General features: G+C 30.5%; 2 protein-coding genes across 2 annotated transcripts in view; both read left to right on the top strand.

Moving 5' to 3' along the window:
• Window positions 1–17617, top strand: part of LOC130629548 (uncharacterized) — a 28397-nt gene extending 10780 nt beyond the window's left edge. Inside the window, exons 2-11 of the mRNA XM_057442801.1 lie at window positions 2111–2138; window positions 5352–5793; window positions 6262–6289; window positions 7169–7428; window positions 7515–9966; window positions 10196–10450; window positions 10537–10583; window positions 15871–16352; window positions 16778–16840; window positions 16986–17617. Coding sequence (XP_057298784.1) covers window positions 5373–5793; window positions 6262–6289; window positions 7169–7428; window positions 7515–9966; window positions 10196–10450; window positions 10537–10583; window positions 15871–16352; window positions 16778–16795 — 3963 coding nt within the window. The 5' untranslated portion in view covers window positions 2111–2138; window positions 5352–5372 and the 3' untranslated portion in view covers window positions 16796–16840; window positions 16986–17617. The remainder of the gene's footprint in view (window positions 1–2110; window positions 2139–5351; window positions 5794–6261; window positions 6290–7168; window positions 7429–7514; window positions 9967–10195; window positions 10451–10536; window positions 10584–15870; window positions 16353–16777; window positions 16841–16985) is intronic.
• Window positions 2145–3922, top strand: LOC130629549 (uncharacterized). Its single transcript, XM_057442802.1, has 2 exons — window positions 2145–2953; window positions 3041–3922. The coding sequence occupies exons 1-2, from the start codon at window positions 2755–2757 to the stop codon at window positions 3397–3399; spliced, it is 558 nt and encodes a 185-aa protein (XP_057298785.1). The 5' UTR covers window positions 2145–2754; the 3' UTR covers window positions 3400–3922.
• Window positions 17618–18149: the final 532 nt, after the last annotated feature.

Raw genomic sequence — 18149 nt, 5'->3', positions numbered from 1 at the left:
TAGAAAGCTTTATGTAACTTCTTAGATTATATCGTTATATTATTTTGTGTTCCTATGATTGGTTATTGATTAGTATGGTTGCTGAGTTACGATACCTAAAAGGGTAAACCTCTGCTTAAAACAAAGGAATAATTACCTAAAGAACCAATCAACTTTACTGAAATCATAAGAATCTCAATACGTAATTATTTCTATAGTAAAGGTGTGGAGCTGTATAATATATGTTAAACGATAAAGTTTAGCCAGCATCAGAGAAAGATCTGTGTTCGAAAAAGTCGACAGGCAACCAAAGTATGTTATCTAAAAAAAATTTTCAGCAGTAATAATTACCAGCATTACAAATATAGTAGGGGCTGTATTGGTTGTGTGTTGTTAATTTTGTTGTGTTGGATAAAATAAACAATGAAGAGACTATGTAGAACTTAAAATAATGTTGGACGATAAGGTTTAGCAGGCAGTAAAGAACACCTTTTGTTGAGAAAGTCGATAAGTATATAGAGAAAATTTACCTTACTTGCGTGTGGGTAAATTCTTCCGATTGTTTGCTTTTCGTTCTTTTGTTAAGTTACCATATTTTTTGTATTTATATTTGTTTATTTTTATCTTGTCTTGTGGTACATTTCATGATTTTGCTGTTGTTTGTGTTGGCACTGTTGTGTTTGTCGTTTGTGTTTTTATATTTTTCTTTTTATTTGCTAGTCTCCATGCTCACATAATTTATTCGTATATATTTCTATATTTTTGTTCGTTTGTTCGTTTGTTTTGTATATTTGTTTTGTGTTTTACTTGCATCACTTTTTGTTGCTGTTCGTTGTTTATGGGTTTTACGTTTTATCACCTTTTGTTACTTTGCAAGATTTAATAATTGTTTCCTTTTGCATTTTAGTTTTCCTTACCTGTTTGTTTACTTCTTTCTTTCTTTCCTTCTTATTTTTAAATTTGAGGCCGAATAACTTGGAAAAGGATGGAAATAACTGCCGTCATGTGCTGCGTGGGTATTTGCCACCAGAGACCATAATTGGACCAATTTCCTAAAATCAGTCAGCTCACCCGTTTCGGAACATATATACAGGTTAATAACGTCACTAAAAAACATTCTATTCCTAAGAAGTGGACTCATACTCATAGTCATTTTGACTGACGTCAATAGCATGTTTTAAAAATTAGCGAAGCGATTGCGTTGTACTTTTAAGTTTCAAATTTTAACAACTTAGAAACTGACGTGATTAACTGATGTCATCTTCTGGGTAAGTAGCCAAGGACCATCTCGGACGAAAATAAGTCTAATTTTCTACAGCTCTATCAGTCCCTTACATCCAAAACCGATAGGTTACTGACGTCATCAAAAAAAAATCAAATTATTTTATCCCCTTAATCGTTCGTTGAAAGCACACGAATTTATACATGTTTATCAGCGTTTAAAGCTCTACACAATACGGTCAATGGGTCAATAAACTTTTAAAACTTTTTGATGTGTATGGCGAGACACCGTTGATAACGTCATCAAAATATTTGGTTATCGACTAGTCTCTTATAAAAATGGGCTAGTAAACCTTTGTGCCTAGCTCCTAAATAGATATATTCTTGGAAAGTGAGACATTTAATTACTTTGACGCTAAAGATAAACTAGATTGCCGTAAATTTAGTGAAACCATTACATTGCATTTTTGAGTTTTAGACCTATTAGCATAAAAAGTGGAATCGCCTTGGACTAAAATGGGACCAATTATTTGAAGCTTTATCCACTCAACCGTTTGTAAATGAACGGGATAATGACGTCATAAAACTTCATTTCTCTTCACCCGTTCGTCAAAAGCGTATAATCCTATACATTTTCTTGATCAGCGATTTAAGCTCTATTTAATTACAGCGAAGGGAAAAGAAACGTCTACAAATTACATTTTTGGAGTATTAACGGGTTTGCTAACGTCATTAAAATTCAACCCATTGATATTTTTATTGTTCTTCTGCCTAAGTAGATTCTTCCACGGTTTTATCAACTAGTCTATTGAATAAAAGCGTATATATAAAGTAATTTAGTATATATTATTAAGATTATTGTCCCCTCATGCTTTTGTTTTAAATATTTTAATTTCATTTTTTTTTTTAGTTCCAGTAACCAATGTCCCTGCCTGCAAGTAAGTTTTAAAAAGTTCCTTTATAACTTTTTTTTTTTATTTGTTTACAAATATATTAAGGCATATGAGCTAAAAAGAGTTATGACAATTACTGGAAATTTTATTGATTGGCGAGAAGAAAGGAAAATTCTATCAACAATTGATTTTGTACACTGTCCGATAGAAAAATATTTGTCTCAGACGATTATTTTACCGTCTCAGCGCGGCTCCAACTTTACAAAAAGATAATAATTATTAACTTAAATGATTCATTTCCATCAAAATTTTGAGACAGAGAGGCAAAACATTTTTATTTCAACATCGGTATTTCTTGTTTTCTAACATTGCTTTCAGCGCTACATCTGTGTTTACAAATGGATAGCCACGTACATTACTATACTAACTTATTGAGATTCATCATAAACAAATTTTCAACACTTTAAAGAGCGTCGACTTTAAATATCACATTTCATCATTAACTAGTTTTATTATCACTATAATATAGACTTAAATTTGATATTAAAAGGCATTACAGGATCATAAAGTGTCTCGACAAATTTTATACACTAGCTTGTAACCATATATTAAACTTTAAGTATTTGGATGCATAAAAACACGGGTATGGTTGTTAAGTTTCATGATAAAAGCATTCAAAGCGTTCAAAAAAGGGGAAGGGGAAGATACAATGCTAGAATTGCAAGAAACAGATTACCATGAAGAGAGAAAAGACAATAGACTTGTATTGACGATATATAAAGAAGCCGTCCAATATATTGCAAAGCTCGCCATAGCACTGCTTGATATGGAAGGAAAGCAAAAATTATTTGAAATCGACAGTAAGTCACCCAATTACAATTAAATTATTTTTTCTTTAACATGTCCACTGAACCTTTTCTTATCATTTTTGTCTTTAATATTTGTAGATGTCAACATTGCCTGCGCTCACAAGTATGCCTACGAAGAAAGTAACTTTTTTCTCCATACACATAATAGTGACAAAATTGCAGCACATATCGAGTCAATTATCAGCTCTCTTTTTAGTGAAACTAACATCCAACTCTTCTGTTGTGGAGAAGTACAAAAAAAAAGTAGAAGCGAATATTTAAAATTTTCAAGACATTATGTTAATGAAAACTGCACATCTAACAATGATTTTCTAAAAGAAGCTGTTCAATTTCCACCACCAATGGTAAATGAAGAGGTATCCGAGCTAGCCTTTCAACTAAAGTCAATTCTAAGTAAAATTAGACACGTGTTCGTCATTTTTGAATACCTTCTGTGATCGTGTTCCTGATTTCAAACACAGACTTTTGCTGCTCAATCCATCTCAAAATACCTTTCTTAATATAAGATACACTAAAACTACCAGTGCGTCAACCATTGAGGAAGAATTTCAAAATGGTGAAGTAGTTATTAAACATTTGTTTTCAATCAATCGACAATTTATCTCGAATAGTACCTCCAGATTTATAAATGTGGTTGCAGCACCAAATTTCCGAAAGTTAGAGAACATCGACGTTTGTGCAAACTGTCAATTGTTAGATCAGTCAATTTTCTCAGATGACACAAAGGTTCAAAAATTCCTTCTATCTCTGGGATTAACAAGAAAAGATCTTGATCAGAAAAGCAAAGAGCAGTACATGAACATATTGGGACAAGCAATGCGCTTCATGGCCAGTAGAGAGATTATGAGCACTGTTCCAACAATTAAAGATGACATCCATGGGAAAATATGCACTGTTCTATTGTCATCTGAACAGTCAAATATTTTGTTTCACAAATCTAAAAAGAAAATTATCGTCGGATATGTAAATGAATTTTTTTTTATTTCAAGTGGCCATAAATCTAATCTTTTTTTAATTTGATAGTTGAAAAACAACATTGGGAAAAATGGAAGAGAATACTGTGATAATAAGACATTGATTATGCAGTATTCTTACAATAAATTGAACCTTAACTCTCCATTTTCACGTTTTAAAGAAATGCGCAGTACTTTTCTTGCGTACGTAGACAATAAAAAAAAGGGGAGATTATCACTATGACACTACATAATTTCGTATCTACAATATTTTAATCCTGTTTTTTTTTTGTCGTATTAATCTCAGGTAGTTTTATACTACTTATTTATTATAATATCACTTATATGAAAAAACATTTTAGAAAACTTTGCAAAATTAGCGATTTGTTTCATGCTTTGGATTTTGATGAAGGAGGATTATCACTATGGCACTACGTATCTTCATTGCTACAATATTATATCCTATTTTTTGTCTTACAATCTCACGTAGGCTTACACTACTTATGTAATATAATATGACTTATGGAAAAAGAGCTTATATTAAATAATCTTTTAGAATAAATAAAGGTCAAAAACTCTTTATTTTATTAGACGATCATCAATATCCTTCAAATATTGTGTACTAATTATACTATGAAAATCATCCTTATATGCTATCAGTATGCATTTTAGTAATTGTTATTCTAGTATTAGAAATCAGTTTACACACGCCTAATGCCGTCACACATGGTTATTTTTCTAGTTTGGTAATAAATTTAAATTTTTCAAGGATTACTGATGATAGGGCGTCAATTCTTGGATTTATTCACTGGGTAGAAAGATTTTTATTTTGTATAAAAAAATAATTTTAAAATGACGTCATATTTGTAAGTTTCTTACTTTAACGATAAAGCAAAAAATCTGTTTTCCTGAAATATCCAATTTAAGTCATTAAACTTTGTACAAGGTTAGAATTTATAAATGTTTGAAGTAAGGAAAACAATATTGAGATTAGAAATGACAATATTTTAGTGAAACGATATTTCCTTTAAATCTGTTCTGTATTTTAGCCTTGTGACCCATATATCTTCTTGGCATGCAAGTCAGCACATTATAAAATTTACAAAAAATTATACCCGTCCCAAAATTTTGATACCCCGCGCAAAGTATGAAGATCTTTCAAATAGAATTTTTTATTACAAGTCCCAATGAAGGTTAGAAAAAGTCACAAAATTTCAGCACATAATCACATGCCAACAAAACTTATGCCCAGTCCAAGAGGCCGTCAGCACATTGTACCCCCCCCCCCCCCCTTCCCCTTTCCTCCTCTCCTTAATGTGTACCAACGCAATATGTCTGCAACAATGTAATTACGCTAAACAGTGTAAAAACGAAGTAATCTGTGACAAAATGTGAACGCATTTCAGCACATATTTTATAACATATATTGTTCTTAGATAAGCAAAGAGAAAAAAAAAATGGCCACCAAAGCAAATTGGGATATTATGATATCCTACCATCATGCGTCTGGGAAGGAGTACATGAAAAGGATTAAAGAGTCATTATTAAAACAGGGTTACTCTGTTTGGACTGATGAAGATCATGTGTATGGAGATTTAGGTGCACGGATGGCAGAAGGCGTTGCAGGATCAGAGTTGATCATTCTTTTACTTTCAAAGGGATATGAAGAATCTAAAAACTGTCAGAAAGAATACAACTTGGCCTCTGCGCAACACAAGAAAATTATCTGTGTAATAGTTGAGAAAGGTTATAAACCTCCAGCAGACCATGCGCTCAGTTTGATCTTGGGCAATAACATGTACTACCAATTATACAGAGGTGATGAAACAACTTTTCAAAGTCTATTAAAAGACATCTCACAACAGCTATTAAGAGAAGGTATGTGCATTTCAGTTGTAGATTTAAAAACTGCAAAACTGTTTTATCGTTGTTTCACCTTGTGTATGGTTTGAAATACTAAAGGTCGTCGAAACTTGTAGTTCGCAAAACTTTGAGAATTTTTTTGATTACCTTTCCCCCCGTCTTTGTTCGATTAAAGCAAAAAGAAACTACTACATTAGACCAATGTTTGTTTATTTTAAAAAGGTTATTTTTGAAGTAGGGTTCAAATAAATCTGTAGCTAGCCAACCCATAACAACCACAAATTGTGGATATTGTTAATGAGCCCTCAGCTAACGCATGTAAATTCAGTCTATTTTGTTACACTGAATTTGTTGAAATGCTAGATCTTTGCGTTTCTATTGAATAATAGTGTATTTAATGATTTAGTTTAGATTTCTAGGGTTCTTTTCCTTATACTTTTGTTTTAACTATTTTGCTTTGATTTATTTTCTTGTTTATGATAGCTCCAGTAAAGACTGAGCCCATTTTGAAGTAAGTGTCACAAATTTCTCTACAATAAAAAAAAAATATTCTGTTTGTCATGTTTTTTTGTTTTCCTTTTTGTTTTTTTTATCTTTATCTATTAAACCAGGAAAAATTTCCTAAAAGTATATAAATTTAACAATAGCGTCTTTCTTTCGTATTTTTGAAATTTAATTACAAGTCTATTCTTGTTAAAAGTTCTTGTTACAAGTATGTAGTAAGCAACATCAGTTCTTTATACATCAGTAAAAGATATTTTGAATGGTAAAACATCTTCTTTAAAAATATAATAATAGTAAGAAAAATGATTTTAGAAAACTGACATTATACTGCCTTATAATTCGGGATAAAAAGACATTAGGCGACATCATGTAAAGCAGATTATACATTCGCACCTTGTTGTCGATTGTTTATACCGATGAAATTTTAATTCAGCGGATTTGTTGATGATTCAGAAAAAGAGATTTTATATGCTAAAACACCTCCTATAGAAATGTAATAATAGTAATAATAATGATTTTACAAGGCTTACTTTATTCTACGCTTATAAAGTCAGTAAAAAAAAGACATTAGTTAATTCAAACTAATCATAAACAAGCTTCAACTCTTTAATTTGCATCTACTTTAAACTTCTCGTTGTTTTATTACAACAGCAATATAGACTCCTAATTAATATCATAAAGTACTAGTCGGTGGTCCGAGGAAAAATCCCCGGGTTCGGTCCTTTTAATACCTAATTGCGTGTGTGGCAATACTTGAGGTACCATTTTGTGTGACAGACAGACAGACAGACAGACGTATACGGGTATTATAATATAGATACAGAAATATAAAGTTCGTTGACAAATATTTTAAAAAATTAGGTTCTAACTATATTTTTAATTTTAGTTTTTGGATGTATAAAGACAAAGAAGAAAATATCATTGTTAAGTTTCATAATAAAAACTTAAAAACCGTTCAGAGAATTACTATACAACAGAACGGTAGTGATACCAAGGTAGAACTGAAAGAATCATCTGACTTTTATGAAGAAATGAGAGACAATAAGCTTGTATTAACAATATATAAGGCAGCTACCCGGTACATCCTAAAACTTGTCATATCGTTGCTGGACATTGATGAAAATAAAGAGATTTTTGAAGTAGACAGTAAGTAGTAACTAATTAGGTTTTTAATTTTTTTTAAAAAAAATTGTTTTAAAAATTTTATTCGTCACTGTCATTACTATTTGTAGATGTCAACATTGCCTGCGCTCACAAGTATTACAACAAAGAAAGTAAATTTTCTCTCCATACACATAATAGTGACAAAGTTGCAGCATATATCAAGTCAATTATCAGCACCCCTGTTCTTGAAACTGACATTCAGCTGCTCTATTGTGGAGAAGTACATGAAAAAAGTAGAAGCGAATACTTAAGATTTTCAAGAAATTATGTTAATGAAAACTGCACATCTAACAATGATTTTCTAAAAGAAGCTGTTCAATTTCCACCACCAATGGTAAATGAAGAGATTTCCAGCTTTGCATTTCGACTAAAGTTAATTCTCAGTGAAATTAGGCACGTGTTTGTGATTTTCACACATTACAATACCACGGACAATCTGAAACTTCTAAATTTTAATACTTATTGTGATCATGTTCCAGATTATAAACACAGACTTCTGCTGCTCCATTCATCTCAAAATACCTTCGTCAACATAAGATACACTAAGACTACTAGTGCCACAATTATTCAGGAAGAATTTCAAAATGGTGAGGTAGATATCAAACATTTGTTTGCAATCAATCGACAATTTATCTTGGATAGTACATCCAGATTTATAAATGTTGTTGCTGCACCAAATTTCCCAAAGTTAGAGAACATCGACGTTTGTGCAAACTGTCAATTGTTAGATCAGTCTATTTTCTCAGACGACTCAAAGGTTAGAACTTTTTTTGTGAATCTCGAATTAACAAGAAGATATCCTGATAATAAAATTAAAGAACAATATATGAACATATTGGGTCAAGCAATGTGTTTTATGGCTAGTAGGGAAACTATGAACACTGTTCCAACAATCAAAGATGACATTCATGGGAAAATATGCACTGTCCTATTGTCATCTGAGCAGTCGAATATTTTGTTTAACGAATCTAAAAAGAAAATTATCGTGGGACCATTGGGAAGTGGTAAATCGGTTCTTGCTTTATCTCATCTAAAACATCTTTGCCAATGTTGTGAAGGAAAATGCATAATATATTATGTTATATGGAGTGACAAAACAATACTGCTGAATGCGGTCGAAGAATTCGTCTTAACATTTCAATGCAATAAAAATATCACGTTGAAAGTAAAGAATGCTATTGAATTAGCAAAAGAGCTCAATCTCTCTAAACTTCCAACCTTATCCCAATTATTACTGTTGTTGTTAAAGAATCACGGTGGTATGTCATTTCATTTTATAAGTGACGAAGTTGATGGAGCGATGTTTGACAAACAAGAAGCTTTATTGTTGAAGCAGATTTTGGAAAGGGAAGAAGCTTTACAGAATTCCATGATTGTGTTGTTTCTGCAATCTTTGGAAAAGCACAGGAGATTGGTTTCATCTGGAGAATCAAAAAGCCATGATAAATACAAATACGAAGAAGCTGGTATGCGTGTGTTTTACCTCAATAAAGCAATGCGAACAACGAAGAAAAATTTTAACTTCTTGGTACAATTTGAGAAGAAAATTTCCGGGATTGAATCAGTTATCAAACATCCTGTTCACGACAAAAATCATGAAACATCATCAGCAAAATCTGGAACGACCAGCTCTACCATTCAAGAAAATTCAAAGCAGCGTAAAGTCTTAGAAATAAAAAATTCACAAGTGAAATCAGGAGAAGAAAGTAAAAAGATTTTTGAAGAACCAGTGGATATAGAGGAAATTGCAGCTGTCTCAAATTACCCAGGTGTTTCTGAAGATGTGAAAACCTTGACCAAAGTGAAATGCAACTCCGCCCAAGCAGTTGGACATAACATTGAAGGTAGAAAGCCAATACTGATACATCTTAATTATGGAAATGAAACAGAAGAAAAAAGTATTGTCATGTTAGCTCTCTCGTTGGAATACTACCTAGATCGTGTTAATATTAAACGATTATTTTTTCATAACACTGTGGAACAAATGATCACGTTTCGAAAAGTTTTGGATTTGATCGGAGAAGATTATTTTGTTTATAACAAACAAACAGAATGGAACATCATCGACAGAAGCAATGTCGTTACCAATCTTCCAAAAAACAAAGGTTATGATCTAATTACTAATCTAGAAGGTAGTAGAGGAACAGAATTTTGTGAAACCGTATGTTGTATTGACATAAATGACACTATGTTGCGACATAAGACGTTAGAAGGCATGTCCAGAGTAACTGAACGCCTGATAATTGTTTGCGCATGTAACATACAGTCTGCTGCTATTAATTCATCAACTGGACATATCATTAAAGATCTGCTACCAGAGTACCTGAATGAAGTTTCTGTGGAATGTTGCAAAGATTCAAATGAAGATTACTTTGAAACGGAAGTTAATGACAGAAAATCGATAGGTTATGTGAATACAAATTCGTGCAGATGCAAAAGTCTCATGGAACGGATAAAGAAGATCGAATATAAAAAGGATGAATCAGACACGCCTAATTTCGCACAAATCATACGTAAAAAGTAAATATATCTTTGTTATTTATTTGAAGTATAAGGAGGTTATCAGTCGGTATAATAATTATTGCAATTTTGGATTTATAGAAACGTTTTTTTTATAAAGTTGTTCTATGTCTCCGTATTGTAAACCATATTGTAAATAGCTACAACATCATCATCAGACTAATTCCTTCCATCCTTCCTAAAAAATATAAACTGTTATACCCTTATAATCTCCAAATTTATTTTCTAGTTTCCAGCCTCCAACAATTAACGTGATCTGCAATTTTTCAAACGACAATTCCTGTACAATTAATTGGAATGAGGAAGGATATCGTTACGTAATTGAAATGGAAAACGACAGATCTCAATGGCAGAACATAGAACATATCATCACGTTTGGTGGATGTGTTATCAATAATTTAGTTATTGGAAATAAATACAAGTTTCGTGTTTTGGCTAGTAACGACTCTGGTCAAGCTCAAAGTGTTGTATCGTATCGACATGTGTAAGTTTTTTTTTGCGGCTTTACTATTGGTTTTCTAAAGGTATGGTTATTTTTATTTCATTGGGCATTTCATTTTTTATTTTTAGAAATACTCTCCCATCAGGTCATGTAGATAAATCTGTCACTTTTAAAGGTGAGTTCAATTGTATGGAGACTAGCGCTCCAAAAAAATAAGAGTATTATTTAATATTTAGTATTAAATATTTAGTATTAAATTAGAGTATTAAATTAGAGTATTAAATATTTAGTATTAAATTAGAGTATTAAATTAGAGTATTAAATATTTAGTATTAAATATTTAGTATTAAATTAGAGTATTAAATATTTAGTATTAAATTAGAGTATTAAATTAGAGTATTAAATTAGAGTATTAAATATTTAGTATTAAATTAGAGTATTAAATTAGAGTATTAAATATTTAGTATTAAATATTTAGTATTAAATTAGAGTATTAAATTAGAGTATTAAATTAGAGTATTAAATATTTAGTATTAAATATTTAGTATTGAATTAGAGTATTAAATTAGAGTATTAAATTAGAGTATTAAATATTTAGTATTAAATTAGAGTATTAAATTAGAGTATTAAATATTTAGTATTAAATTAGAGTATTAAATATTCAGTATTAAATTAGAGTATTAAATTAGAGTATTAAATTAGAGTATTAAATATTTAAGAGAGTTAATTTTTCTAAAAAATGAATTAATTGCTTTCCGTGTAGTGTCATTAAAAAAGGTTTTGATTTTGCTAAGAATGAAAATTTGGGTATCTTTGCACAGTCAAACTAAGGGATGATAATATAGTCTTCAGATGAAGGCTGGTTGAAGTTGTTCATCTTCTGTTAAAATCCATGATTTAAACAGAAGATGTACAAGATGTACATCTGATGTGATGTGATGATGAAGATGTATCTGATGTGATGATGTGATGATGAAGATATACATGATTTCATTTGATAAAAGTAACTATTGCACGTTCTTAACATCAAAGTTCAATTTTAACAGACTTCCGGTTTTATCTTTCGATATTCAGCAAAGTCCGAAAACGAAAGCATGACCTCTTTGAACCAATTTTAGGGCATTTACACATCGCGTAAAGTGAGTTGTTCTGTACTCGAGCAGATTTTTAGATTGCGTAAGTAACGTGTTTAGACCAGGGAATTTGTATCAGCAAGTTTTAGTCAACGCTGTATATTTATTTTAAAGAATAGTAACGAAACTGAAACTTGGCCATATATTTTTGATCTAGATTTTAGTCAAAGTGATTGTGAAACATTTTAATATTTAATAATTACTGTAACATATCGTAACATATCGTCCACTTAAAAGTCAACGGGAAATGCTTTTAGTGCCTAAAGTAAAACATGGAATTCTTTTATATTGACCATAAAATCATGAAATTCTAACTTTGCTACTATTGTCAAAACGCTACTCCCAAATCAACTGTTTCTTATTATTACAATACCACATTTTCCATATCCATTTGCGGTTAATCAAAACGAGGCAAGTGTTTGGGATGCACGGAAACGTTTAAAGCTTTCATTATAATTTAACTTTCTTTTCAATAAATTGCGTTGGTAGAGGTTGGTTAAATTTATACTCAAGAAAATATATTTACAGTGGCATAATTAATTATGTAGATTCAAAAAGAGTTTGTTTGAAACTGTTTTCAGTTTGAAAGTTTTCAGTTTGAAACTGTTTTGATAAGAAACACACCCTTTGTAATCCACGTTAGTACTCGGTGAAGGCTAGTGCCAACAGATTCTTCAATTCACTGTCTTTTTTTTTACTTTAATGTTTTTTGCTGACGAGGATACAAACTTTTAGCATACTATAAAGTTCTTTTGTCAGAAATGGTCTTCTTGGGAATTAGAGCTTGATGAAAGGGAAGGTTTATTGGAAGGTGGTTAATTAAGCACTTATTGCAATGTAGTTTTCCAGATTCAAAATAGATAGCCATATACGTTGTTTGTTAAACATTAGTATAACTGATAAAAAATATTTTTAAAATTGTAAGGCTTAAAACTAAAAAAAATAGAGAATTGGTCTACAGAAATAATTCAGAGGCATTATAAACTTCTAAGGTACCAGTCAACAATTCAGACTGTTGAAGATTGACTGTTAAACTAATTAGCTAAAAATATATGAACGATGGTATCACCTGACTTTAAAGGGATGTAATTCTCTCACTGAACTTTATAGCATGTTAGCTGTTGACACGTATGACTATGCTCGCTATACTTTTAGAGCACTTGAAATTGTCTTTTAGGAGGTATTATTCCTATAAAAAAGTCTACAGTATTCTTTGGACATCGTTAAGCCTGAATTAAACCAATATTCAAAGTTTTAAAGTATATGACTGACAAATATGGAGATGTGCTATGGCCAGGCATATGAATAAACGGAAATTTGAGGGTTTAGAATGGTGTTGTCCACCATATTAGCTCAAAATAAATTATTTTAACACTAAAGCAAAAAAGACCATATCTGAAAAAACTATCAACTTTACTATCCATAAGTAATTCCAAATTCAAGTTAAATATGAAGCAGGAGGCACAGATTCTCTGCGAGCGCTTGTTTCGTGTATTCTTCTTTACACAAAAAATGACGACATAAGTAAAGTGAAAAACCGAAAAACCTTTTTGTGAAATTTTCATAAGCATTACACAGCAACATCTATTAAATCCCACATACTCAGTTTTTTATATGAAGAAAAACAACAAGCTAGGAGTTGGTTGAGAAAAAGACGAGGCTAAAATTTGAAATAGTGATACCTTAACAATGCGTTTCTTTCTGGTCCTGGGTCTTGGATCGCAGGCTAATAGAAAAGTTGTTAGGGTGTATAAATATATGTTATTATAAGGATAGTGTGGCAAATTAAAAAACGGTAAAAATATGGTGTAATCCTACATAAAAAGATTTAATAATTCTTCTCGCATGAAAATAATTTTTTCGCGTGGGGTTATTAAAAGCATTGCGGTAGCATTTGGGGTAGCAATAGGACTAGCTAACTGTCATAATCGAAGCGTATATTTTGTAAATTCACATTATAATAGATTCAATTTTACTGTAATACGACGGCTCTTTGAATTTGACGCCCAGTTTTAAAAAAGAAGTTTTAACTTTACATTTAGGTTACAACGCGTAGCTCCGCAATATTTATATGTTGCAGAATAATTTGCAGATCTGATAAGGCCCGAATAGACGGAACAATTTTGTAGATCAATTTTCGAAAAATATTATTTGTCGGAATATTGTTGAAAACAATACACGCAAAGATTTTAGGTCAATAATTATTCCATTCTTAAATTGATTTAATATTTTTGCGTACATACACGATACAATAGAAACATCTGAATTTAATTTATCAGTTTGATTTTATTGGATCAATTTTCGAAAATTGATTTGTGTTTCTATGTCGTTTGAGTATTACCGTTCTATTATTTTTTAACGATATATACACAACAATTTTAGATCAATTTTATTTTGAAAATTGATCTGCAAATTTGTTCCGTCTATTCGGCCTATACCTTTGCAAAATTAAACCTCCGTGTAAAATTGATCACTTTTACGAAACGACGAGCAGTTCGGTTCCTATAGGATGGTTGCCAGGACTTGTTAGGATTTTTATAGTTGAATGGCGCAGTATAATACGTATAATACAACCCATTCTCCATAGCTATAAAGGTTTGACTGTATGGATTTTGAACTTAGTTCCTTCAACGCTTTGTTGTCATTTTGTGACAGTAGCCATAGTTGTCACTTTCGTTTAAATTTTCGTAAACAATTTTTGGCGCGTTATTCATACAACGGGCTTTTATGAAAAGTTATTGTCAACATTGGTGCAGATAGTCCCGTTCTTACTTTGTAAAAGTCTCTTACACTTGAAAATTATCGCTAATACAAACAACTCAGTGCGAATCTTATGGGACGGTTTCCATCTGCATAACTTATCAGTGGCAAAGGAAAGCACATAATGAACTGGTCTGTAGAATGAAACTACCACCACAAACACTACCCCAACCTCATCTTCATCAGGACCCCTATTCGCTTTTTTATATTGGAGACGGCGCGAAGAAGAAGAGGTATTGGGGACGAGGTTGGGATACTCCATGTTTTCAAATAACCGATCGCGTGTCAGAGAAACATCTTTGAAATATTCGTGCAGACGAAATCGAATATATTGAGTACAATTTGTTCTATTTTTATCACTATATCATACTCAACCAAAACGAATATGTTTCATTCAACAAATAATGTTGATAGAAACTGGTCGTTTGAGGGTAGAGAAAATTTAATTTTGATAAAAGCAGTAGCTGGTTTTTATTATACATTATTTTTATTCCTGAGAAACCCGTTTACAATTAACGGAGTATTTACTAAGAGCTGTGTACCTAAGTCTCGTGTTCTTTAGAACTTGTTCTTATAAATAACCGATCGCGTGTCGAAAAACAATCTTTGAAATATTCGTGCAGCCGAAATCGAATATATTGAGTACAATTTGTTCTATTTATATCACTATATCATACTCAACCAAAACGAATATGTTTCATTCAACAACGAGTTCTGATAACAACAGGACGTCAATAAGGTGAGAAAGGTTTTTCGCTAATCGTTAAAAAACTCTCGTTTCATCTTAAAAATGATTTGTGTAGAAGAATTAATTTAACGAGACAATACTTTTTTAAGAAACCTAAGAAAAATTTTATGATTTCTATTGTACAAATTTTTAAATGTTTTTGAATGGTAGCTAAATTACTTTCAACGTTGTGAGAAAAAATATCGCTCGTATTTTTTGTTATTATGCAGTAAATTATTTTTTCGACATAAAATTTTGTACCGAAGATTTAAATTATCTTCTCTCACTAAACTTGTTCTTTTTATGAAACCGTTTTGTGATAAAGAATTTATTAGTTAAACAAAAATTCTAATGTCATCATGATTTAGACAATTAATTTTGTGTTTCTAATTTTTCTCCATTTGCAAATTATCCCATACATGATGACGTCATTAAATTAGTGTTATTACAATTTTAATTTCATCTGTTTATCAATGTTTGTATTAATTTGTATAATTGTTTATTTTCTTCGATATTTATTTATTTTTGTCACTACGAACAAATTATCTCAAAATATTTTTTATTTGAAAAAAATTACACTTGCGCAAATTAATCTGCAATGGTGACATCAAAATAATATACTCGAATTTCGTTTGTTCTTATATTTATTTTTGTGTTTTTATAATTATTTGCGAATGTTTAATATATTAACATTCTTTTTTTCACTATTTTTATGTTTATCAAATGTTTAATCTATTACAATAAGAAGAAACATCTTAAAATCGATGTCATAAGTTTTTCGTTATGATATTTCATTAATTTATAAATTTATATTTTTTATTCATTTATTATTTTATTTTTAGATATCGTGAAAATTATTAGATCTAACGATATCGAGCAACTGAAAAAATTACTATCCATTCATCCAAACATCGTTCACATGAGAGATGAACATGAATACACACCATTGATGTGGACAGTATTTCACACCGACAATACATCAATGGTGGAAATACTCATCTCATATGGGAGTGATGTTTGGGCGGGAAATAGATGGAAAGAAAACAGTTATCATTACGCTGCATATCATGATCGTCACACAAGATTAGATATGTTATGTCGACATGATGTAACAAACATCAACCGTGTAGATGTTAACAACCGCACACCATTACATCGTGCTGCAGCGCTTGGTAACATCTTATGTGTTGATGTTTTGTTACGTCATGAAAATATTGATGTGACGATCGAAGATGGAGCTGGAAGAACAGCTTATGATGTTGCTGGAAGATTGAAGAATGAACAAAAGCGGGAAATAATAAGACGAAAAATAAAAGAATACGAAGTAAGTTATTAAGTTGATTTAATAAATTAGAAAGAAGAGTAAATTTTGTATCTTATTTATTTAATTAATTTAATCATTTTTGTTACCTTGCTAATAAGGAATAAAAATGTATATATAAATATTATAAAAGAAACAGGAAGGAATGATCAGTTTTCGAGCGGAGTAAAATATTTTAACAAAAAATAATTTAAATTAATGAATAAAGTTTTAAATATTTAGATGTGATATTTTTGGTTTAAACAGATGAAAAAGATGAAATAGAATGTTGAACAAAAACATGTAGTTATAAAAAAATAATTTGAATACTAGGTAAAATAAAACTTCGTACCCAGACCTCTATCAACTAGATGAAACGAGAATAAACAATCAAACAGCTAGTTATATGTTACGAGTTTATATTTAAATATTTTAAAATATTTTTATAGGATGGAAAGAGGAGATAAATGTCTCAGGAAATTAATATGAAAAAATAACAATCGTTTCACCAGGTGAGATAATTTCTTAGTGAAATTTCGTAAAATTCTGGGAGTTTAAAATGTTTTATCAATTATTCGAGAGTGTAATTTCGCCAGTCTGTTTGAGTTTAATGTTTGGGAAAAATTTTCACATTTTTAATGAACTTTTATTTTTTAGATGAAGAAAAAAAATTGCAGCTCGAATTATTTATTTTATTATTGTACATACATTATTTTTTTATGTATATTCGATTTCTATGTATTTATTTGATATATATATTTATTTCATACGGATTAATTTAATTTGTAAGTATAAATCCATGTTATTTTCCTTTTAAACTATTATTTTTGTATATCAACTAATAAAAACAAGGAAGCTGGATGTGGTTGAGAAATAAAAACAAATTTTGAGAATGGAAAGGATGAATTTGTACCGATATTCTTTTCACAACAAATATGAAGAAATATATCTTTCAATGCAAAGAAATTTTCGCAGAGTCAATTGTTGTAGCTTTTCAAGTTTGTTTACTTTGCGAAAAATTATAGAAATTACATCTGAGCATGAAGCCAAATTTCATAGTTCTCATAAAATAACGTATTTTTAGCAAGTGTACTGTGAAACAAATTTTGTTTGATGTATTTTCGTATCATGGATGGATGCATGTTTAAAGTCATGTGGTTTTGTTACAGTCAACTAGTCTCGTTCTCAACTCTCTTAAACTCTTGTGTCGTGAGAAAAACAATGTTTCATTTAGAAAATGTAAAGCATTAATTATCCTGCTGAAAAATACATTTTATATTTTACAGAAAGCATTTTCTTGTGTAAGAATAACAAATCGTAAAAATTTTATTTATATAAATACAGGGAAGTTTGCGGGACGTTAAAACTTGTATTTGTGGGGATTAAAAACTTCGAGGGAAAAGGCTTTAAAATGTGTTGACGATGAAGAAGACGATAATGATGATCCATTTTTAACTGATTTGTAAAATATCCAGAAATATCTGGGTTGATAATTGGAAAGTTGAAATTTATAAAAAAGAATCTCTTATTGAGTGTTTTTTTGCAACCAGGAAATGTTTATCGTTACGGTTTGGTTACGCGTAATAATTAGACACAAATTAAATTATTCTGAATTTCGGCTGCGCGTTAATAATTAGATGGAAATAAATTATTCTGAATTTCAGCTGCGCGTTAATAATTGGATGGAAATAAATTATTCTGAATTTCGGCTGTGCGTTAATAATTGAATGGAAATAAACTATTCTGAATTTCGGCTGCGCGTTAATAATTGGATGGAAATAAATTATTCTGAATTTCGGCTACGCGTTAATAAGTACACGG

Source organism: Hydractinia symbiolongicarpus, chromosome 2, assembly GCF_029227915.1.
Source record: "Hydractinia symbiolongicarpus strain clone_291-10 chromosome 2, HSymV2.1, whole genome shotgun sequence".
NCBI classification, from domain to species: domain Eukaryota; kingdom Metazoa; phylum Cnidaria; class Hydrozoa; order Anthoathecata; family Hydractiniidae; genus Hydractinia; species Hydractinia symbiolongicarpus.
This window is presented reverse-complemented; position numbering and strand designations above follow the sequence as displayed.

Excerpts from the sequence above, each read along its gene's own strand:
- LOC130629549 (XM_057442802.1), top strand. The coding sequence starts at position 2,755 with ATGATAAAAGCATTCAAAGCGTTCAAAAAAGGGGAAGGGGAAGATACA. Across the intron at positions 2,954-3,040 it reads AAAATTATTTGAAATCGACA|ATGTCAACATTGCCTGCGCT; the intron begins GTAAGTCACCCA and ends TAATATTTGTAG.